We start from the raw sequence: 23,604 nt of genomic DNA, 5'->3' as shown, positions 1-23,604 counted from the left end.
ATGAGGGCATGTTTCGGACTACTCCGCTACCTAAAATACAGCTCCGCTATAGAAAACACAAGTCAAACGGGTAGCTCCATGAGATACCACTCGGAAGAAACTATAATATGGGGTACAACTTCCTGTTTTTTGTGAAGCTCTTCAGGGGGTGCTTCGAAGACTCTAGAAGCTGGAGTTGGGGAAAATTACCCACCACCGACACCAGTACGTGAATACCCCTTCGTTTCTCCCCACGTCATCCAATCAAATAGATCTTTTTCATCAAATTTCCCATTTTTTGAAGTTGAAGCTTGCTGGAAGCCAAACATGATAAAGTCCTTTTTGGTGGAGCTGCAACTCATGTATGAAACTGCTTCGAAGAGGATTTGGTGGCATGAAGATGATTTTGACGGTGCGGAGCAGTCCCAAACATGCCCTGAGTGTCCTTCCGTCAAGTCCACAAGTGTAGATTATCCATGGTGGCGGCGGTCCTACGACATAGGGTGCACTGATGTGCTGTTTTGGAGTGGTTGCTCCTGTGTTGACCAGCCGACAGTGGCTCGATGGCTGGTAGTGCTCCGTTAGGTGGGGATCAAGGATGCCAGTGAAGCGGCCCCCAGATTATGATGCTGAAGTTTTTATCCACCGACTTCAGGTGACGATTCGTGGCGGCGGAAGGATGTCATGAATCAGGGCGACGGCGTGGCAACAGTCACGCTTGGGGGTGGTTGGGGACAACCATGGCATAATGTGGTGTTGTGGTGGTCCGCTGGCCATGGCGGTGGATATTGGCAGTGGTGAGTTGCATGTGACACATTCCTACTATGGCTAGGGTGGATGGTTAGACATGATGATGCAACAACATGGGCTTGGTGAACTCCAGGCGAAAGCCAAGCACTAATCCTGGTCGATGCAGGCGACAACAACGTCCTAGGCTGTCGTTACCCTCTTTGGATGCCTCGTCAAGGAACCCCTTCACCTCCCTCAGCATTTGGATCTTGAACTCTCTGGGTGAAAACCCAAGTTTTTGTCTTTGGTCGGAGGCGACAACATTTCCATCGCCCCCCCCATGGCGGCGTCACCTTGGAGGTTCGGTTTTATCTGACATCGGTGGCTTGTATCATCATGTAGTTTCATCTTGGCTAGGCATGTGCATGGCCTTGGGGCCGATGTGGAGTCGGAGCGACAGTCCAGAGAGCGCCTCGGTGTTGTTGATGTCGGGTTTGATTGCGTGCATGGTAGATTCGTTGGCTCGTGTGGTGCATGTCCTCGGGGCCAACTTTTGTTTCTTAGGTTTGTATGCCAAAGCGGCGGCTCCAAATCGTGTGGTAGGATGTCAACTCTGCCAGCTTCGGTGGTAGAGTTGTTGACTGGTTTGGGGCGGTCATCTTCTCTTTTGGAACCTCCGAACAAGGGGAGGTTTCTTCTCAGTTGTTTCCCTTATGGAAGGTTCCATGACATCCCAACATATTTTCCACCAAAATATTTTTTCCCAAATAATGCCCCAAATTTCCTAATTCTGGAGGTCCTTAGACAAAGCGGGCAAGCAATCGCGATAAAATTCAGAAAATCCTAGCTCTATGGTGCAAAAACAATAAGTAAAACTTGATACACATTGCACTCATCAATCTCCCACAACCAATCCTTATCCCCTTCGAGTGCCTACTCGGGCTAACGAGGCACAGGCAGGGGCATAGCCAGTGAGGGGCGAGCTAGGGCCATGGCAAACTTGTTCCTGAAAACAATCATATATTGCTAGTTCAAAGTGCTCTAAATTTGTATGTTCAGCCTCCCTCAACATTTTTTCTCTTTCATTGCCCCCCCCCCCCCCCCCCTTGTAAGATTCCTGGCTCTGTCCCTGGGCACGGGACCCTGCTGTCCCTAGGCACTCATCTACTGCCTCCCTCCGTTCGTAAATATAACTCTTTTAAGATATTCCGCTAAGGGACTACATACGGATGTATATAGACATATTTTAGAGCATAGATTCACTCATTTTGCTCCGTATATAGTCTCTTATTGAAATCTCTAAAAATACTTATGTTTAGGAACGAAGAGAATAGGTGATATGGTCGGGTGACTGCAAAGTACCCTCCTTCCACTAGGCACCCTTACTCACCGACATGGTCATGTCCAGGCCTTTCATCCTAGAATACTCGACCTGAACCCCAAATGAGCTTTCCATTGTTAGTTATGGAGAAGAAAGCAGCAACATGTAGAAAATGATGGAGGAAAGCACATGAACATAAGAAAGAATGGAGGAACCTCTGTCCCAAAGAGCTGAAATGCTCGCCTTGCTCCTCTAACTTCTGTCCCAAATCTGCCGAATTGAACCACCACTCACCACAGTCAGGCATGGAATCAATGAGAGCAACGGCGAGACCCTGGCCCCCTTCCCGCACATGTAGGTTTCTTGGCGATGCGAATTCCTCCCTTTTTACATTAGTGTGAATCCCATTCTAATTGATGGGGATTACGATTATCATCAAAGGTTTGTGAAAATAACAGGATTGCCTATTTGTTAGTCGCCTGGATTTCTTTTTTCATGCACGTCACTTTTTTCTTCACTACTCGTTGCTAGTTTTTGCTCTACAGATGCAAACTTACACAAGCATTTTCAATGTTAAGTCTAATGTGCACCTACTTTCTCAGTAAAAGCTAATCAAGTACGCAAATGTTCTCCCATAAACGCTAGTGTTATTGAACGTACTCTCTTCATTTTTATTTACTTCGCATATTAGCTTTGCATCGAGCTAAACTTTGTAAACTTTGGTCAAGTTTATGCAAAAGATTGTTGACATTTGCATTACCGAATTAATACCATTAGAACCATCATTCAATATACTTCTATACCACATATATTTGTTATTCTGAAAGTTTAAATTTGCAGTCTGCATGCGCAAAGAGTAATTGAGTCATACACATACATGCTTGTAGAACAAATTAACCTCGACGCGATCAAGAACTTATACTAGAAAGTTAAAGGCTTGTGCATAACATTTTATTTCATCAAGTTTGATCAACCAACCATGTCTCTGTAATCTGTAACAAACCACGATACACACACATATATACTTGCATTTTTTTCGCGGGAATATATACTTCCATTTTTCTTCAGAGCCTCCATTCGCGACCACCTTCCCACACGTATGAACTTTCACTCACTCTCACGCTTCAGATACTTCGCACCACCTGGCACCTGCTGCCCGATCGATCACAGTTCACATCTCGTCGCCGTAGCTCCCCGCTCCGGCATCCCCGCCGCCGGAGGCAGCGGCGCTGAGGTTGCGCCACACGTACACCGTGATCCCGACGAGCACCAGCGCCGCCACGGCCACGTTCAGCAGCAGCCCGCGGTTGGCGGGCGCGGCCCTCCTCCGCCGCGCCATGTCCATCATCCTCTCCGTCTCCTTGTCCGCCTCCGCCATCTTCCTGTCCTCCTCCATCTTCCCTCTCGCCTCCCTCTCCATCCTCCGCTTCTCCTCCTCCTCGGCCGCCATGGCCTCCTCTTGCGGCTTCTTGGCCTCCTCCCTCACCCACTCCCCCGTCGGCTTCGGGAAGGCGGGCAGCTCGGGCCTCGCGGTGGCAGCGGCTCCGTTGTGCCTCTTCGGGGACTCCGGCTCCGGCACGGGTGGCGCGGGCCTTACCGGCGCGGGAATGTCCGCTGGCTTCCGGGCCAGCGAGGGCCTGCGGTCAGCGAAGGGATTCTGGGAAGGGACGACGGGGGGCGGCGCCGTGGCGGCCGGCCTGGCGGGCTCGGGGAGCGCCGGCGGCGGCTTCTGGGACGGCGCCGCGTAGGGCCTCCTGGGCTCGGGCTTGGGGGTCGCCGGCGCGGGCGCCGGCATCGGCATCACCGGGGCCACCGGCGCGGCCTGCTGCTGCGGGGGCGAAGGGTGCTTCTTGGGGAGCGTGATGGTGAGCGCCTCGTTCTCGAACTTGGCGCGGATGCCGTCGACGTTGCAGTCGGAGGGGAGCTGCAGGTCCTTCTGGAAGCGGCTCCACCTGCCGCCCTCCACCGGCCGCTCGCCGCGCGTGCGCAGGTGGCCGTGGTTGTCCACCAGCACCCTGATCTCCTCCCTCTTGAACCCTGCAGCAGCCAAGAACCCATCACCCATCACACACCCGCCATTGTTTGCTCGACTAACCATACGATGTGAGTTGCATGCATGCCTGGGACGATGATCTTGACGAAGCTGGCGTCGGCGGAGTGGCTCCACTCGACGACGGGGGTGTACTCCTCGTAGGTGCGGTTGATGGCCCGGTCCATGGCTGCTGCCGGCACCTCCTTCTCGACCTCCCAAACAACAAACCCGATGAACGAACGGATGCTTGCGGTGATGGTGGTGGTGGTGGAGAGTGATGCCGGTCGCCTTTTGCCGTGGAGATGCATATATAGTCAGGAGCCATGAGAGGAAGAGGAGGAGGGGAAGAATAGATTCTTGGAAGAAGGATCGGACATGGCTTGGCTTGGCGGACAAGTGATGTTTTTCTCCATCGACTGGTGTTTCTCCCGGCGTCGGCGACGGCGACGCAAACCCCCAGCAAAGTGAAGTATTATTCCTTGCTTGGTTTTCGGCCGGGGTGTGGGGGGAAGAAAATCCATGTCCATGTGGATTTGCAGCAGAGGTTGGCCCAAGCCTCAAGGGAAGTATATTGGGTGGGGTTTTGCTCTTTTTCTTTCTTGATTGATTGATGAGTCATGAGTGTATAATAGGGTAGGTATTATTTAGGACCATGCGCGCGATTCGATCCGCTATTCGAACTTTTCAAATTTTGATATGCCTGTCTTTGAATCCGCGAATTCGCGGATTTTTCAAATGTCTGCTTGCATATGAGTGGTTTCTCTGTTATTCAGGTGATCTTTGGGTTCTTGAGATTCTAACTTGTCAATTTGGTCGGGTTCTTGAGGTTGATTCTAATTTGTGAATCTCGTCGAATTGCGATCATTCATCCTAGACAATGGCAATGTACCCATATTTGCACAAAGTTTTTGCTTGATGCTACAGCTTAGCAAGCAGGTGATGTGTGTCTGCTGCTCTTGTTTCACTGTTGCATAAAGCGCTTTATCTGATTCAGCAAAAAAAAAAGAGACAGCATATGCATCAACGAGCACGCATGTCAAACAGTTGGGATCAGTGAAGTGTCACAACTGAAACAATTTTTGATACAAAAGCAAAACAATGTCGCACGACTCACCACAAGTAGACTCAAGGTACAATACCCGACTCAGCATCAAACTTTAGTACAGTGAAATTGTTCGCAGTATGCTCTGAATATCTTTGCTTGTCAGAAACCCCGACCATCGTTCAACTATGAATCGTCAGTAAAAATGCATACAGATTACTGCTGAGATGATGGTTCCCAGCCGATGATGGACGCACACCAAGAGGATGCTACTCCACACTTGAATTTCATTGTCTTGTTTGTGAAAAACATCAACAAACAATTCAGGTGTGCCCGCGACCTCCGCACGTGGAGCACATAATGCTTCCAGTTCCTCCACAGCCTACAGCAATCGCGCAACAAACCATGTATCATCCATATAGCGGCACACAGGTCACTGCAGAAATCAGAGATGGATGTCAAGCTTGTTTACCTAGGCATCTGACTTTTACGATGATTCCTTGGCTCTCCATTATAGAGTCGACGTACAAGCCTGAACCAGCGCAGGTTGCGCACAGCACAGCACCTTTAGTTTCGCAGCGCACGCATGGGGGGTTCTTCCCAACCTCCTTCTTTTCCAAATCTAGACCAGCTGGTTTCCCAATATTCTCCTCTGGAACAGCTTTGTCGTAGCAGAACAGTGCTTCCAAGCTACTCCTGCTTCTTTGCAGGTCATTAATTGCACTTGCCCTGATCTGCATTGGCTACAAAATTTGTAAATATCTTAACATGAACTGCTACTATCAAATGGATGTCACTTAGCTAGTCAGGCTGCATCACACAACAGAACAGGGACAAATGAAGAGGAAAATCAACACACTAGCTAGTCAGGCCACATCACGCAACAGAACAGATACGCATGAAGTAGAGGAAAATCAACACACTTAGCTAGTGAGGCCACGTCATGCAACAGAACCAAGACGAGTGAAGTAAGAGGAATGCAACTATCAAATGAACTGCTACTATCAAATGGATGTCACTTAGCTAGTCAGGTCATATCATGCAACAGAACAGAGACGAATGAAGTAAGTGGGAAATCAACACACTTAGCTAGTCAGGCCACATCATGCAACAGGACCGAGACGAATGAAGTAAGAGGAAAATCAACCCCCATATGGAAGTAAGAGGCTGAGAGCTATTAATCCAACTTCCTGGCTCCAGTAAGTAGATTGTTAATAGACTGATGCTGGAATGGAGGACACTCACTATGAATATTTAACCAACAGAGCTGGGTGGAATTATCTAGAAAAGGATGCTGTTGTTGTTGCTCTCCCAGTGTTTTCAATGCTCACTATTACAGGTAACAAGGTCTGGGTAGGGAGAAGACAAGAAGTTAAGCAGTATTCGGTACCGTACAGGACGACAAAATGGGTACAGATTAGTCTGGCATAATAACAACACATTGACTTCCAAACCGCGGATAATATATTAGATCCTTCAAAGAGAAGGTTGCGTCCTATATATACTTACGCACCAACAACTAATGTTGGTTGCCACTGAATGATACTTACATCCTGGATACACTTGTTTGTCTATAAGAGAAACTTCCGTAAACAGGAAATTGGCTAGGTGGAAATGGGCCACGCTCACAAGGCATTCTAGTTTTTGCCTCACACCCAAAAGCAGACGTGATTCCATTTCCACCTGTATAATTCCAGATCTATCTCTGTTACTAACTCACCCACATTGTCCTGTTTTCAATGCTACAACCTACTTATCACTCTGACCAGAATAGCCCTGATATTTCATAGTAGTGCATATGTGCATAAGATTCTATCATTAAAGGGAACAGACGCTTGCTCCTGCTTTCGTCAATATGATTTGACAATGCTCGACCAATTGACAAACAAACATAGTTATTTGAATAAGCACCAGACACATAGCTCATGCTCATAACTTGGTATCAAAACAGCTTCGATTGATTCTCGTTCTATCCTGTCCACACACATACAAAGATCATTTCGTAGGGGCGCAAACTGCATAGGCACCAATTTTTCTTGGCAACCAGGGCCAGCACGTAAGGCAGCAGTTCTTTCTTGGCATTTTAACCATTCCGGAAAGTGCAGCGCATATGATGGAATGCACTAACTCCTAGCCTATTCGAATTCGACCATGGTCACTGTAAAAGCTTACTCGTGCAGTCGTGCTCACTTCTGTAACTTGGCCTCATTATCACAGGCTACAAATTCAGAATCGCCCCCTTCCTTAGAGTATACCCCTACTAGCTAAGTGCTAAACCTATGGAACATACAAGCCCTGCCTACCTTCCTCACCCTCCTTTCCACTAAGAAATCAGTGAAAAATTAGGGAGCAGAAGCTCGACAGAATGCACCAAATCGTCAGAATTCCAGCCACCTCCACAAGCAGCTGCCTCCCGAAGCAGCAACCGGGAGGGGAGCTTGGGGCCTACACGCTTAACGTCCCCCGCAACCCACAAGATAGGGGAGGAGGGAAGCACCGAGGGTATGGAGAGGGCGCCGCACCTTGGCGGAGACCGCGCGGGACGCGGGCCGGGCCGAAGGGAGCAGCCGTCGCAGGGGCCCTCCGCCGCGGTGGAGAGGCGCTGTCGTCGAGGGCGGCGGGCGGAGCCTGGCTGAGACCTCCATCGGCAGGCACGCGCTCCGGTTGGTGGGAAATTTTCACCCTCGCCTCCGTCGCCGTCGCCAGCGGGGGGTGGGGGAGAAGAAGAGGAGGCGGAGCTCCTCGGATTGTTCGTCGGCTTCCCCAGATTTCCAAAGCCGAGCTTCGGTTTCGTCGCCCGGACACAAACCTGACCAAATGGGCCGGACTGGCACCGCCCGGCCCGGCCCGACCCGGCTAGGCACACTAACTACCCGGGCCGGCACGTGTGCTGGCCTCCCTGGCCCAGTCACGGCACTACAATTAAATGGGCCGGCCTATCGGCACATTTAGCCATCAACCCACATATTATTCGGTCTATTGGCTTATAAAAAAATGAGTCGTGCCATGCCGGCGTGTGCCAAGCCTCCGGACACAGGCACGGCCCTAGGCGCCACGTGCCGTGCATGACCCTATTAACCATGTGCCGTGCCATAACTATTGGTTATACCTCTATCAATATCCCTCACAATTAGTTTTTAGACCGATGCAATTATGAAATTTTGGAGCAACACATCCTTAGCCAGAGACGATGCTTCTTCCTGGCATGCCATTGCTTCAAGCGTGACAACATTAGTGACCCCTTGAACAACTAGGGAAGAGCTACCGAGATATAAACCCGCATCATCACGGCAAACTGCTGCGGTCGACCCTCTCAGTCCCGACCTTGATATGTTAGCATCGACATGTATTTTTGCAAAACTCTACAGCGGTGCCCTTGGTCTTGCTACTACCACCCTTGCTTTAGTTGGTGCTTTCACAACTTTCTATGCAGTTATACCGAGCTCTGATATGAACCTCTTTATGTATTCATGAGTAGCCGCAGGACCATGATAGACCTCCTCATGTATCATTGTTCTCCTTGCCCACAACGCCACCGATAGCTTGACAAACGCCTGATGTGATAGCGTGTCACATCATCGAGAATTGCCAATGTTTGGAGCTTGGTTCCATACTTTTGCAAAGGTGCTCTTCCACTTCACCACCCACAAGAGCCCATATGCACTTTGCCATTGTGCATTCAAGTAACACATGTCTTCAGGAATCCGCAGCTCCACACAAGGCGCTTGCTTGGTTCCATAGTTGTGTGAAGTATTGTGTGAGCTTCTACGAATACTATTACTGTCTTGGGTAAACGATAAACTAAAAATGCTAGTAAAAAGGATTTAAATATGTCTACTAAATAACTAAATAAAGTAAAAAAAAACAAGAGCTTAAAATGTAAATGGTGTTTCCTGCAATGATAATGTGAAGTTGAAACGAAGCAACACCAGACACAGCTATGTCACTTTATGCGGACTCAAATAAAATGTCACTTTGTGTGAAACAGCATATTTTTAGGAGAGAATTCCTTAGTTGGTCCTTTCTTAAATTTTGATTCCTTTTTTGGCCTAAAAAACATCCTTTTTTCTTTTTTGACACTCAAACTTTATTTTGTTCCCTATGTGCCATTTCCGTTAGTTTTGACAAGTAACGGTGTTAAGTTTGACCTAGAAAGACCGTTTTACCCCTTGTGTAGAATGTGACCTGACTATTTACATGCAAACGCAGAGGTAATGTGATATTTTTTGTTCGCCCAAAAAAAGTGATATATTTTGTTGTAGTTCAATAATTAAAAAATAGTACTATATATATAAAAAATAGTACTCGTTGTAGAAAAAAGAATAGTTACTACCCATGTGTACACGATTAAATCATCGTTACATCGTCACGGCAACTCGTGGGCGGCTCTGGCCGTGGCGATGTACTGCCTGAGCGTGTCGACGAGCATGAGCATGGCGAAGATCTGGTGGCTGTACTGGTCGATGTAACTTGTAAGTCGAACTGTTCGAAGTGACATTTTTATTTCTCTTTCGGGTCAGAAAAAAAAGAACAATGTGCATGAGACATGCATGAAAACACGTGTGCAATCAGATCACAGGGATCTCCTAGCTGTATTCGATTCTGTATACATTACGCGTGTCCATGCAGGATTTTAATTGCTCTCTGTCCAGTATGCCGTCCCTATACTAACTGCTAAAACTCCAAAGCCTTCACAAACATCGCGGAGCCCGAGCGCTGTGACGTAGAGCCCAGCACCGCTGGTGTACACGAGCTCATGGCAGCAGCGTACACGAGCCCATGGCTGCCTCCAGCAACACAGGAGCGGCGCTACCTCTCTTTCCATTTTTGTTGACAAACTATTGTCAAGGGCAAAATTGTCTTTGCATGTGCCAGTTAACACTACTGGATGGAAAAATGTATGAAAGTGTCAAATAGGGAACAAAATTTAAGCGAAGGTCCAAATAAGGAAGATTTTGTTTTCTAGGGCCAAATAGGGAACCATATTTGAAGAAAGGGCCAAATAAGGAATTCTCTCTATTTTTAGGGTAAAGCTAAATTTTATGAATCATATTCCACACGAAGTGGGGCACAGATTGGATCATGGAGATCAATCAACCGCATATGCTGCCATGATTAAGAGAACTTGAAATTTTAGGTAAACCTATCTGCATCAATATTTGATGCACGACCTTCATAAATGAAGTTACAGTTGAACAACGTTGCCCTTTAGTTGATCTCACGAATGATGCAACCATAACTACTGGTTATACCGCTATTAATATCCCTCACAATTTGTTTTTAGTCTGATGCAATTATGAAATTTTGGAGCAGCACATCCTTAGCTAGAGACAATGTTTCTTCCTGGCATGCCATTTTCTTCAAGAGTGACAACATCAGTGACCCCTTGAACAACTAGGGAAGATATACCGAGGTATAAACATGCATCATCATGACAAACTGTTGCGCCCGGTCCTCTCGGTCCCGACCTTGCTATGCTAGCATCGACATGTATTTTTGTAAAGCCCTGCAGCGGTGCCCTGGGTCTTGCTACAATCGCCCTTTGCTTTAGTTGGTGCTTAGACAACTTTCTACGTAGTTATATCGAGCTCCGATATGAACCTCTTTTATGAATTCATGAGTAGCTGCAGGACTGTGAACATGTGATCATACTGCCCACAACGTCACCGATAGCTTGAAAAACGCATCATGTGATAGCGTGTCCCATCATCGAGAATAACCACTATTTTGGCGCTTGGTTCCATAGTTTTGCAAAGGTGCTATGCCAGTTCACCATCCACAAGATCCCATACACACCTTGTCATTGTGTATTCAAGCAACACATGTCTCTAGGAATCCGCAGCTCCACACCCGGCGCAGGCTCTAGTCGTTTACATTTTTTTGTGCGCCCTAATGTTCTCGGTTGGTATCGAATGCTTAGCTAATCTCCACAGGAACATGCGTATTTTACCTGGAATTGGTTTGTTTCATAACAATTTCCATGATGATGAATATCCATGGATGCTTGAAGATCCACATGAACATCTAACCAAGCTTCGCGTCTCATCATTTTCGTTGCAATCATCATCTTGTATGCCGACCCGACCGTGAAGCAGCCGCTTTTTCAAAGCCCCACACCCAACTATCTTCACCTCCCTCGTGCAAAGAGGAATGCTAAGAATGGCCAGGACATCAATATGCAGGAAGACTTTAGTGAGCCGCTCAGGATCCCATCTAGTCGATGTGTTATGATGAACTAGACGACACCCTGCGCGTTGCTGCGGGAATATATGCTAAAAAATAGCAATATCATAAAATAATATTTCTTCAAATATATGTTCAAATAACAAAACATTCTTGAGGAAACCTATGTTTAGGCAAAACTTGAAGCACAAATATTGATATTTCTTAAAATCATGGTTAGTAGTAAAACATTTTACCACATGACAATACAAAAAGTAAACTGCCATAGATAATTAGATATCACAATCCATTACATTTTGTATTAAATACATGGATAAACAGTCCTTCGTCGGAAAAGAAGTGGTATCAACAAATGGACATACTGTACATAGATCAAAATGTGGCTGCACACAAAACAGAAACTACGATTAATTTAACACATCCTAGTAACACAAAGAAGTGTTCTAATGTTAGAGCAATAAAGTAGTCAACATGTATGGGAAAAGCACGATTTGTTTTTCATGAGCACGCACACTAAAATCTTGTATGGAAATTATTCTCGTCGTCCCTCTCATCGTTCCTCTTACTAAGAGAGCTGCTAGACGGAAACAAACGTCAGCAAGAAGTGTGTCTCTTTCTCAAACTATCAGCAAAAATCATCTCAGCATAACAACCATTTATTCCTGATTCCTATAAGGGAAGAACAAATATGTGGTAAAGATAAAGACTTTGGTGATCCTACAAAAATAAATTTAACAGTAGTAAATGCAAACATACCAATGAATGACAAATCAATGTTTCTCGATCCTTTATGTAGAATTCTTTCCTCAGTTGTTGATTCAGGTTGTACCGAACAAAAGGAAATCTACATAGAAGTATACAGGGCGTAAGAATATATATCATATACTTGTAATAACATGGAAACCGAAATGAAAATGTTACAAAACTATTACATGCAAACAGAGCCTGATTGAAAAAGTCATGAACAACCAGAACCTGATCCAAAAATACCCCAGCAAAAATATTGAAGGACAAAAAATAGAGCTGCCAATAATAGTACTCAGCAACATCTAAAACTGAAATCAATTCTCCCCAAAAATCACGTAATAACAATAGCATAATAGGCACCAAAATTTGAATGTAAATCACATCAATGTTGTAAGTAGGGATAATTGAGTGCAGAGGAGGTGCAACAAATAACTGAGGGTAGCTGACCGCCATAAGAAAAGGGGCACCTTCTGGTTGCTTGCGATGGCGCTTCAGATATCCATCAGCACTGGAGCTCGCTGCTACTCATACCGCGGGCGTGCTACAACTATCAAATCCACCGAGGACGGATTGATCTACGTTTATCAGCATGCCGTTACTCAATCCCACCCATGGGGCATGGCTCCCTGCTAACGTAACCAAATCAAATCAGCATGCCTTAATCACTATCAAATCCAACTATACGAATATGACTGTAATCAAATTAGCTGGTGGGTTAAGAAAAAAATGGAAAATCTGAAGGTAGAAGGATGAGTAGCAGAGGCATGACCATCATGTGTTGAAATACCTGGCCGCTGTCTCCACCCAGCTGTTTTTCTCCCAGTCCGAAAGGAAGCCGACACGGGATCCACCAGTTCCCAACCAACGTTGGAGTTGCTTCGCCTGAATAGAGAAAGGAGGACGAAAGCCGCCAACTGAACGATGCTACAGGGTGCCACAGTGATTCCCGCTGAATGGAACAGAGAGAGGGAAAACAGCACCACCGCCGCCATGTCGACGACACTACAGGAGTACAGGGCACCAGAGTGGTCTGCACCGGGAACGGAACTACAATCGGCAGATGCGCCTAAGACCGGCGGTCGTGCTACGCAGAGAGATCGCTTTTTTCTATATAGCCGCCCCGATGGTCCTTTATTTATTTAGAGAGAGAGAGAGAGAGAGAGAGAGAGAGAGAGAGAGAGAGAGAGAGAGAGAGAGAGAGAGAGAGAGAGAGAGAGAGAGACTGTTGGGCTTTTTAGTGAGACCAGATTCTTTGTTCTGTTTGTGAATCACAAGACCATTGGGCTTCGGTGGGTCATTTAAGTACGGAAGTAGAGGGACGCCGCGACCACATGTGTAAACGTTAACATATACTGGTTAAAAGGTTGTCTAAAAAATGATTAAAAGCAAGAATAATTGCTGATGTGGCAGGTTGATGAGGTGGATAGCTTGCATGTTAAGAGAAATAAGATAGTGGGGACTAGTGGGTAAGCTGATTGGCACCTGAAGGGGGACGAGACTTGCCTGCTCCCCTCCCGTGTGCCCATACGTGCTCCCGCATAAGGCCCGGCCCCACCCCTTAAAATCAGGGGGGGAGATGATTAGATTAGAAAGAAAAAAAAAAAAGACACCCGTTGGATGAGGTGGGAGCACGGATGGGAGCACGGAAAGGGAGCAGGCAAGCCGGATCACCTGAAGGGCCGCATCATAACACCCCTTAGGATCAGGTTATCACACCAAACGTGAGTTGAGGATATGGTGTATTAAGCCCTGCTTAATTACATCACACCCCTCCACAACCGCTCTCCAAATCTGACTGGATGTAACACTCCGATTTTTCGCCCTTTCTTTTTTCTTTTGGATTTCCTTTTCTGTGGCTGTGTGGTCCTGAAGCATAGGAAGATCATCTCTTCTTCCTGTCTCAAATGGCTTGTCATTCTCAAATTCTTCCCAAGACCATGTCATTTACATCTTAGCCAAACCCCAATTTTGATTTATTGGGAATATCCATTTTTCTATTAAAGGAATAACCATGTTTGCCCTAGGATGTGAAGCAACCTATATTTCTGCCTTGCCATTAATTCCCACAAAATTCTCATAAATCCTTTGGGTCATATCGATCAAAGATATGTCCAAACTCTTCCTTGCCTAGTTCAGAAATAATTCAGGAATATTCATTTTCCTATTCAATCATGAATGTCACTTTGTGAAGGAAATGTCATTTATATCTTCTTAATTGATCTCAAACTTTTCGAGCACTCTTTCATACCCAAATCATTTCCATATGACAAAATTCACCTTCATTTGTCTAGTCAATCTTTCTCAGCAAATTTACAAAGTTTTTGACCAGAGGGGAGCTTTGTGAAGAAAGTACTAGCCAGACATATCAAAATGAGTTGAAATTTTTCCATATTATCAGTATACTCACATCTTCACTCTCCTAAAAATTTGAGCTTCATCCAATGATCCATGTGAGCACATCATCCAATCTTTGATTCTGGTCATATTTTTAGATTGCGAAGCAACTATATTTTATATTGCTACATAATTTCTGGAAGTTTACTAGGACATGCTTCCACCAATATAACATCCGTCTACCAAATCTGGTCCCATTTCATGTAGCAAATTTGCCTCAATGATTTTCCTAATTTTTTGTCCAGGGAGGACCACTGTGAAGGAAGTACTATTTTTGTGCGTCCAAATGGTATGAAATTTTTACAGTGCCTTCGTATGCCCAAATGAAAATCCTCTACCAAATTTCAGCCCGATCACATCATTCACGCGAGTGCATCTTCCATTTCTATTTTCTAGCCAGATTGGCACTTTGTACAGAAAGTGCTAGTTAAACCGTTCCATTTGATCTGATATTTTGCATAGATAATCGTCTTAGTGTGTGATCACACCAAGCAAAAGCTCAGCACCTATAACCAATGTCGTCTCCAATCAGTGCAGTGCTTGCTTCCTTATCTCTATGAAATCTCATGCCTCACTTCTGTGACCTTTACCCTACCTCCCAGATATGGTTTGGACGACCAGAGCGCGTTGCAACGCCACATTCCGGCGGTGACCACGCGTAGAGCACGGGTGTTGCATGCAGACGCGGTGCTCTGGCCACTGGACCCCTCGGGAGGCCCCTCCCCGGCCGCCAAGCTCGCCACGGCGTGCCACAAGGTCGCCAACGTCGCTGAGTTACCTCCAGCTCCCGTCCCCTAGTCCCTGTCCTCGCTTGCGCCCTCGCCGGCGCACCGACACGTCGCCGTGGCTCTTGGAGTTTCGGCCACCACCTAGCTCGCTCCAGAGCCTTCCCAGTGGCTATTTGAGCGCGCCCTCAATCTCTCCCGCAAGCCACCGCCCTCCCAGACCCCTTCCCCAAGCCTCGGAGCCCCTCGTTCCCTCTCCAATGGCCGATAACCGCCGCTCGGCCCCCTCGGCGATTCCAGCCCCGCAACCCTCCCCCTCCCACACTTCTGCTTCCGATACCCTACCCTGGATACCGCGAGCCTCCGCCGTTCTCAGTTCCGGCGGAGGAGTCCTGCTGGCGCTGCCCTCCTCTTCGAAAGCTTTGGCCGCCACAGCCCCATCGGCGCCAGGGCCATGGGCCATCTCGGGCTCCCCCTCGGCCACCCCTAGGCGCGGTGAGGGGCGGCTAGGCCTCCTCGCTCGCCAGCGGCCCCCCTGGAGCGGCGCGGCGACGGCTAGGCCGGTGGCCGGCGCCTCCCCTGCATCGTTGTCGGAGGTAGAAGAAGACAGGAGGAGAGAGAGAGGCTAGGTGGGCCCCGCGTGTCATGGACACGGCAGAGGGGTAAGTGCGACCGACAGCTTGGCCCGGCCCCTTTAAGTGGAATCGTATTCCAAAACGTGACTGAACAGTGACCGAGCGGCCCGTCTGGACGTATGAGACAGATTTGAGGTGTCCGGATGTAGATGCTCTAACAGGCCTAGTTGCCATTCGGGCTACCAGCACATGAGCCTGGCTCGCTCATGCAAAAAGAATGTTAGACATGGGCCGGAGGAGAGATCGAGCCGCGTCCGACGCGGCACGTAGTTTTCGCGGGAATGCAATGTCGAAATCACTCACTGTGGGGTAATCCTCGCGTCGTCCTGGTACCTTCTGGCGCCTTCCAAAACGTTCTATGTGCTTCCACGGGGCATACGGAGCCATCGGATCAAATCAACACGAAAATTGAAGCACGGCGATGTTTTCCCTAGCCTCCGCCTCGCTCGACGACACAACACCATAGCAGCACGATTTCATTTCAAATAATTTCAAAAACAAAAAAAACTTTCTCTTCGCCTTTCTCTAATCCCGAGCACGAGAGAGGCCACCCACCCGCCCGCCCTCACGTGCCGCGGTCGCACCCCCGCGGCCGCATCTGGGCCGTCCGCGCGCGCAGCTGGCCACTCCCCACCCGAAAGGGAGCACCACTTTCTCTAAACCCATTTCAGTTTCATATTTGGGTAAGAAAGGTTTCTGTGAAATAGGTTGGTTCACATATTTCTATTGAAATATGAGTTTTTCATAATTTTCTAGTGAAATGGGTTTGTTTCATATATGAAATGTGAAACATTGAAATTTGAACGTGTTTGAAATGTATGCAAGATTGGTCTAGTTCTAAAGTTCTTAGCGTTAGGAATTCAAATATATGAATTATTTCAAAAATGAACTTTTAGTTTAAATGATATGGACGGTTTAATTTAGCTAAGGTGAAATAAAAGGTTGGATTTATGTGTGAGAGAAGGGAGAGAGTTGGCTGTCACTAACAAAGGTGGGGCTACTAGCCGTATTTGACAAAGTATATCTCCAGTATAGCAAAAAAGTGAGAATAGAATATTCATAGCGGCACGAATCTGATTGCATGCATGAACGATGGATTGGTTACCGATACGTGACGGAACCGCTCAAAATGAACTTAAAATCAAACAATATTGTGTTTAAAAATAGGAAAGAAAAGAGGACGGATAGAAATGGAAGGGGTGGAGCATGTTCACGCTAGAGATGAAGACGAGGTTGTGGGTTGGTCTAGTTGATTTCTGAAGGATGATGGATATAGTCCGGGTGGGGATGAGGCCCGGTGTCGACAGCAAGATTCTCCATCAACTCCATTCTAATTAGATTGTTGCAAATCCCACCATCAATGATGATTCAAACATCACATTCTTTGACAACTCTTGTTTGGAACATGTCGTGGTGCTATTTTTCTCAATGTGGCTGCTCAAAACATGTTGTGAAATTAAAATTGTGTATTGATCAGGGGCTTCCCATGTCATGATCTAAAATGGAGCCATCGAGGTCTTGTTCTTGTTCATGAACCAAAGTCAAAGTTGCGTCATCAAGGTTGTTGTCGTACTCATAGCTCCATCTTGACGAATGATCATAGCATGTCTGGAAGCATTGGTGACCTCATGGAAGCAACCGAAGATGATATGTTGGGGAGACTTGAATAGAATCTGCCCTTAAGTGAGACCATGGGATCAGTAATAATAATCATCATATTTTAACATTTTGAAAAATTTGGAATTATTTGTTGCGTCTGTGAGATGGTTGACTAAAGTGAACATAGGAGAGAAGTTCGTGTATCAATTCTACAATTAAATCGAATAAGAGAAAGAAGAAGAAATCATTGTTGGCAAGCTATGGCCGAATTGACTGGCATGAAGATTGTAGGAACTTAAAATCGAACAATATTGTGTTTAAAAATAGGAAAGAAATGAGCACACACTTTTATTTTTTGAGAACAATATACAATCCCCCCCCCCCCCCAAAAAAAAAACAAGAACAACATACGCTTTTATTTTTGTTGACTGATTGATGAAGAGAACAAATGTATTGTACTACGTCTTTTTAGTAATACACTACGTTGTTTTATTGAGAGAGACGGGCGACACGGTACATAGTTTTCGTGGGAATCCAATGCTGAAAATCAGGTTCAGGCAATTGAACATCATAAACTGCATCTTCAATGTCGTCCTCTCCCTACATATTTTCTTATTACTGGCTTCCTTTGTTCTCAATATCAGGTTTTGTGATTGGACTTTTGTTGATGCCACTAATAATTTGTAGTTGTTGTGGAATATGAACTAAAGGGGAGCTCATGGTGCTATGAAGTTGATTTGATGGGAAATTGCTCTACGCCTGCACTTGCTGCTCAACCTAAATACATGGCTTGGTCAAATTGAAGTTCCACTACATAAGTTTTGAAATCCGCAGACATTTTTTAGCACATGAACATTTTTCCAATATACGCTGAACACTTTTCATATACTGAATTTTTTTCATATATGGTGAAAATTGGTGTAACATACGCTGAATTTTCATAAATGTATACTGAACATATTTATAATACACAATGAGCATTTTTGTAATACACAACGACCATTTTAAAAACACGTATCGAACATTTTATAACATACGATGAACGGTTTTATAATAAACGATGGACCCCTTTTGGAGTTCCAAACATTGTTTTTGGAAACACGAAGACTTTTCCAGGAAAAAAACAAAACAAAGCAAAACAAATGAGAAACCCAAAAAACGAAAAGCAAAGCGAAACAAAACAAAACAAAATAGAGAAACCTGCAGAAAAAAAACGAAACAGAAAAAGCAAAGAAAGAACCCGGACTGGGCCAGCCGAAGTCGTGGCGAATGTTTACAAGGGCTACATGGGCCGCTCTGCGTGAAAAAGAAGGTCAGTCCATGGGCTGCTTCCGGTACACGGGCCTCGCTGTGGCAGCACGCCATGTAGTTTTCGCGGGAATCCAACGCCGAAATCGCTCCCCGCGGGAACCCGACGCCGGTCTGGTGACTTCTGGCGCCTTCCAGAACCCTCCACAAGCTCCCAGAGCCGTCTGATCAGATCAGCACGAAGCACGAAAATTGGCGCGCAGATATTTTCTCTCCCCAGCCTCCGCCTCGCCCGACGACGATGCACTGCACTGCATTTCATTTTGAATTTCAAAATCGAACGAAAACAGAAAAAAACTTTCTCTACCCCCGAGGTGAGGCGGTTACGTCGCGCGCCAGAGGAGCAACCCACGAGAGAGGCCACCCCACCCGGACCCCACCCATCCAGCCAGCTCACGTGCCGCCCTCACACCCCCCGCGGCCGCATCTGGGCCGTCCGCGCGGACAGCTGGCCACTCCCCACCCGAACTGACGGCCAGGATCGAGCGAGCGGCGAGCTCGTCGCGCATGGATGAGTGTACACGACTCCCCCCCGCTATATAACTCGCCACCCACCTACTCCCCTCCGTCTTCCATTCCACCAGTCCACCGCACCACTCCACCACCACCGGGCCAGAAACCCTAGAGAAGGAGAGAGAGACCACTCGGCCCCTCCCCGCCGATGGGGAGATCCCCCCGCCTGCTGCTGCTCGCGGCGCTGCTCCCGGCGGTCGTCGCCGCCGTCGGGCCGCAGCCGGGGGCGCCGTGCGAGCCCACGCTGCTCGCGGCGCAGGTCGCGCTCTTCTGCGCGCCCGGCATGGCCACCGCGCAGTGCTGCGAGCCCGTCCTCCTCGTCGTCGACCTCGGCGTCCCATGCCTCTGCCGCGTCGCCGCGGAGCCGCAGCTCGTCACGGCGGGCCTCGACGTCACCCATCTCCTCAAGACCTACAGCTCCTGCGGCGGCTTCCTTCCCGGCGTCGCCCACCTCTCCTCCGCCGCCTGCGAAGGTACGCACCGCACGCCGCCTCCTTCCCTGCCTCCCTCTCTCTCTAGGTTCCGATTATGTGCTCGCTCGCTTGCGTGTTTACTAGTTTTCCATGGCTTCTCGGGTCGCTAGTGCTCCGGTTTGGGGCGGATTCCTTGCTGTTCTGCTAGATCTGCCTGTACGGCCCGCGGCGCCGGGTTCTGGCCGTTCCCGTGGCGAGCAACCAGGCGGCGCGCGCCCGTACGTCTTTGCTTGTTCTTCGGCGTCGGCGGGTTGCCGCCGTTCCTCGTGGCGAGGAACCGCCGCACACAGCGTAGTTTCTTCGTCCGCCGCGCGCGGGTTCCCGTCGCCCCGCGTGGCATAGCTTCGTTACGGCGGTGACTGGTCTCTGGTCCTCGTCGTTTATTATACGGATAGATTTCTTGTGGTTTGGTTGCGCAAGTTGAACTGAACTGCGCCCGATAGCACGGTATTGATTTGGGTGGGTTTGCTTACGCTCTGCATCTGCCGGTACGGCGTGCGGTCGCCGTCTCCCATGGCGAGCGACCTGCGCGTGCGCACCGCCTAGCTAGCTGCTTATCGCTCTGTAGCTTGAGTTATACAAAGCGATTTAGGGTCTACTTTGAGTATTTCGTCATCGTAGAACGCATGCAGAACGCGCGATTGTTTCATGGATTTTAGATCTGCGCTTGCTTCCGCTAGTTACTGCACAGTTTTGTCTCTCCTTCTGCTGGATCCGGCGTAGAACCATCCTTCGTTATGTAGTGTTGGGTTCATGCATGCATGATTACTGTATCAGAATAAGGGGATGGATCTAGCGGCGTACGTACGCAGATGCAGAGGCCTTTGCGGTCACTGTTGCTTGAGTTATCTTATCTACTGTCGTTCGACTATGGTACTTGCCTAGCTTCCTTTTGACCGGGTTTATCGTGCAGTAGCAGTAGCCGTGTCCACGCCTTCTTGTTTTGTTTTGAGATGATCATCGTCGAGAGAACGTTTCCTGCTACCAAGCCGCAACGCAGCTTTGCTTTCTGCTGTATCTGCTGCCTTGTTTGTGTTCTGTGCAGTACGTCTTGCTTGGTCAAAACTGAGAACGCTCGCTGTTTGTTTTGATCGGCAAGAGCTGGCCGTGCTTTTGGCTCTGCAGTGCATCGCCTCTACTTCTTTTTGCCTCAAATTGATCCTCTGGGGCACTGCTTTTTTTTAAATGCGGTTTGCGTAGCAATCCTCTTTGGTGAAAAAAGGTTGGGTCGCCTATTGGCAGAGCAGCAGCAGATAAGCTGGCTGTCTCGCAGCTTTGCCTGCCACCGTTTCCCTGTATTTGTTTCGCTCATATCATCTCGCCTGCCACTGTTTCTTTTTTTGTTGCGCAAGTATGTCGTCACATTGTTCTTTATTTTCCAGTTTTGTTTACTTTTGATGAAAAATACGGATGAATCGGCTGGTGATTAACTTTGGCTGCTGTTGTTAATTACTGTGGATTTTGGATGCAGGACCCGCTCCCCCCCCCGCCGTCGTCAGCAGCCCCCCGCCCCCGCCACCATCCGCCGCACCTCGCCGCAAGCAGCCAGCGCGTACGAACCTCTCTCCCTCTCGCCTGCATCTCGCTCTGTTTATCCATGTCCATATGTTGATCAGCCTTGTTTACATACTGATATGTGCTCTGGATCGGTTCTCGCAGACGACGCACCACCGCCGCCGCCGTCGAGCGAGAAGCCATCGTCCCAGGAGCATGAAGGCGGCGCCGCCCACAACATGGCCGTCCCCACCCAGGCGGCTGCTTCTCCGGTGTCTACAACCCACCAGCCAGCGGGTACGCCCCCCACCCCCTCTCTCTCTTCTGCACTCTATCAAATCTCGAACATTAATTTTGCTAGTTATTGCGTACAGTAGCATTTTTGGTCCTTGGCTAGAAGATCAACTGTACTAGAATCATGTTCAATTGTTTTTTGGTCCTCGGCTAGATGATGCAGATGTCTTATTTGCTAGTATTAGACGAAAAAAAATCCATGCAGTTCCTTTGTAAGTAGCGATTTAGTTACAGTCCTGCTTGCTATTCGATGCCGGACGCATAGCAAAAGTTTTTACTCTGTAGTGGCAGGCATCCACTGTGCTATGGCTGATCTGTCCTTTGAATCGATTGGCTTCGCAGGCGATGCTCCTGCCCCGCAGCCGTCCCCTCCTCCTCAGCAGGATCGTGCCAAGAATGCTTTTCTGATTCTTGGCTATGTTTTTACAGCAGTTCTCTACTTTTCACAGGGGTAAGATCCCGACTAGGCTTATGGCTTTTTTAAAGTAATTTTTGCCCTCTCGATTTCTACTTAAGTCGTCTGATTCTGATTCTGTTCCATGCCATGCAGTCCAACTGTTTGGGGCATATGGGTGGCGCGGCAAGTGGGGCAGTCCAAGGTGGATATGTTTGTGGTTACACTTGCTAGCTGCGTCGTTTGGATGATGTATGAGCTAGCCGATCCTCCCACACCCCCATTTGTGATTCTCAACGCTGTTGGCATTGGATTTGAGGTGAATCACACCATCTTCCTTTGTTTTATCCTGTCCATCGGCAAAACACATATGTCCTGTTTATTTTTGAAACATATTTAATTGCCACCTTCATGCCACTTTTATCAACTGTCACACGCGCAATAGGGTCAAATGGTCTATGCAAAGGCTATAATCTGTAGTATTAAATAGCAACAAACACGGCAAACAAATCAACCGTAGATTTCAGTTCCTAAAAAAACCAGTAGATTTCCTGATGTACACCGAATTAATCTGTACTTACATGCGTGTTTCAGCTTCTGTACCTTGGATTGTTCTTTTGCTTCTCCGAACCCCGGGGCCGAATGAGTATTGCTATTTGCCTGGCGGCGATCGCTGGAGCTTCTGCCATAGTAGCTCCTCCTGTTTTTTCAGTTGCACCGGATCCACAGCTTGTCTTTGGCATCATTGGGGATGTCATCAGCATCGTTATGTACTTTGGGCCGTTCCGCGAAGTGGTAGTTATTCCCGATCCTAATCTTTGTAGTCCGTTTTGATAGCTTATGTGTCACAGTTTTCTAATGTACTGCCCCAATCAGATCTCCGTGTGGCGGGAGAACAACGTAGGGAACATGTCTCTGCTGGTGGCCGTGGCTTTGTTCCTCAACGGCGTCTCCTGGACGGCGTATGGTCACTTGGCTGACAACCTATACTTCATAGTAAGTTTTACTCACTACATTCTCATTTTGTGATTGGGTGTGAAACCAAGTCTGAATTCTCTTTTCTGCAGGTGCCGGGCTACTTTGGTATCTTTTTTGGAGCAATGCAGATAATAGTGTGGGTTTTAGTGAGGTTCATTTACCATGGTTGAGGCACTATTTGGAAACAACACTTTTCCGTTTCTCTGCGACGCCACTCAAAGGACAAGGACGCTCCGAAAGCAATTCACCCTCATGCTGGACACACGTCGTGGGGAGCTACTTCGCATCGCCTGGGACTGAATCTCCCCCTTGCTGAATCTGTCGAGTAGTAGTTTGTTTTGCTATTTCAGTAGGGGCAATGTAATGAAAAAAGGACAAGACTTTCTAGTAGTTGAGTGGTTGAACTTCTGAATCTGGTGTGTGCTGCTTCTTGAGCAGGATGGGTTTTTAAGTTTGTAAGGGCTGTTGCCCGGATCTGGCTGTGTGTGTGTTCTGTTTGCCTCATCAATTAAAATGGGGCGGGGGGTAAACCCCTATCTTAAAAAAAAGAACGTGTACTCGATATGCTTAGCATAGCATGCCTGTTTGGTTTGTAAGGGGAGACGTGGCTTTCAAAAATATTTGCTGTGCATCGCACAATATTTGTAATGTAACCATGGTATGGTAATAATCTGTCTGTTTGATCCATCTATTTGATCGAACATTAGAGCAATTCCAATGGGCCGACCCAAACGACGACGCATTTGTCCGCTTTTTGTTCGTTT

At 47.6% G+C, this 23,604-nt stretch overlaps 3 protein-coding genes across 4 annotated transcripts; 1 reads left to right on the top strand and 2 right to left on the bottom strand.

The window, feature by feature from the left end:
- Nucleotides 1-2,945: 2,945 nt before the first annotated feature.
- LOC123087361 (pollen-specific leucine-rich repeat extensin-like protein 1) lies at nucleotides 2,946-4,357 on the bottom strand. Its single transcript, XM_044509355.1, has 2 exons — nucleotides 4,150-4,357; nucleotides 2,946-4,066 (listed from the first exon to the last, which is right to left on the bottom strand). Exons 1-2 carry the CDS (start codon nucleotides 4,244-4,246, stop codon nucleotides 3,201-3,203), a joined length of 963 nt encoding a protein of 320 aa, XP_044365290.1. The 5' UTR covers nucleotides 4,247-4,357; the 3' UTR covers nucleotides 2,946-3,200.
- A 754-nt stretch (nucleotides 4,358-5,111) lies between these two features.
- Nucleotides 5,112-7,898, bottom strand: LOC123087359 (protein PHOTOSYSTEM I ASSEMBLY 2, chloroplastic). 2 transcript variants are annotated; one of them, XM_044509354.1, is made up of 3 exons: nucleotides 7,626-7,898; nucleotides 5,576-5,837; nucleotides 5,112-5,485 (listed from the first exon to the last, which is right to left on the bottom strand). In XM_044509354.1, exons 1-3 carry the CDS (start codon nucleotides 7,746-7,748, stop codon nucleotides 5,427-5,429), a joined length of 444 nt encoding a protein of 147 aa, XP_044365289.1. In that variant the 5' UTR covers nucleotides 7,749-7,898; the 3' UTR covers nucleotides 5,112-5,426. The 2 variants fall into 2 exon arrangements, with proteins under 2 accessions (XP_044365289.1, XP_044365288.1); XM_044509353.1 differs by having other exon boundaries at nucleotides 5,576-5,846; nucleotides 7,626-7,892.
- Nucleotides 7,899-19,355: 11,457 nt separating this feature from the next.
- On the top strand, nucleotides 19,356-23,010 carry LOC123087358 (uncharacterized). The gene is made up of 8 exons (XM_044509352.1): nucleotides 19,356-19,680; nucleotides 21,152-21,232; nucleotides 21,340-21,471; nucleotides 21,811-21,919; nucleotides 22,019-22,181; nucleotides 22,457-22,615; nucleotides 22,739-22,858; nucleotides 22,930-23,010. The coding sequence occupies exons 1-8, from the start codon at nucleotides 19,356-19,358 to the stop codon at nucleotides 23,008-23,010; spliced, it is 1,170 nt and encodes a 389-aa protein (XP_044365287.1).
- The last annotated feature ends 594 nt before the right edge of the window (nucleotides 23,011-23,604 follow it).

The sequence above is a fragment of the Triticum aestivum genome, chromosome 4A (genome assembly GCF_018294505.1).
Source record: "Triticum aestivum cultivar Chinese Spring chromosome 4A, IWGSC CS RefSeq v2.1, whole genome shotgun sequence".
NCBI lineage: Eukaryota > Viridiplantae > Streptophyta > Magnoliopsida > Poales > Poaceae > Triticum > Triticum aestivum.
Note: the sequence above shows the minus strand (reverse complement) of the source record. Positions and strands in the feature narration are given on the sequence as shown.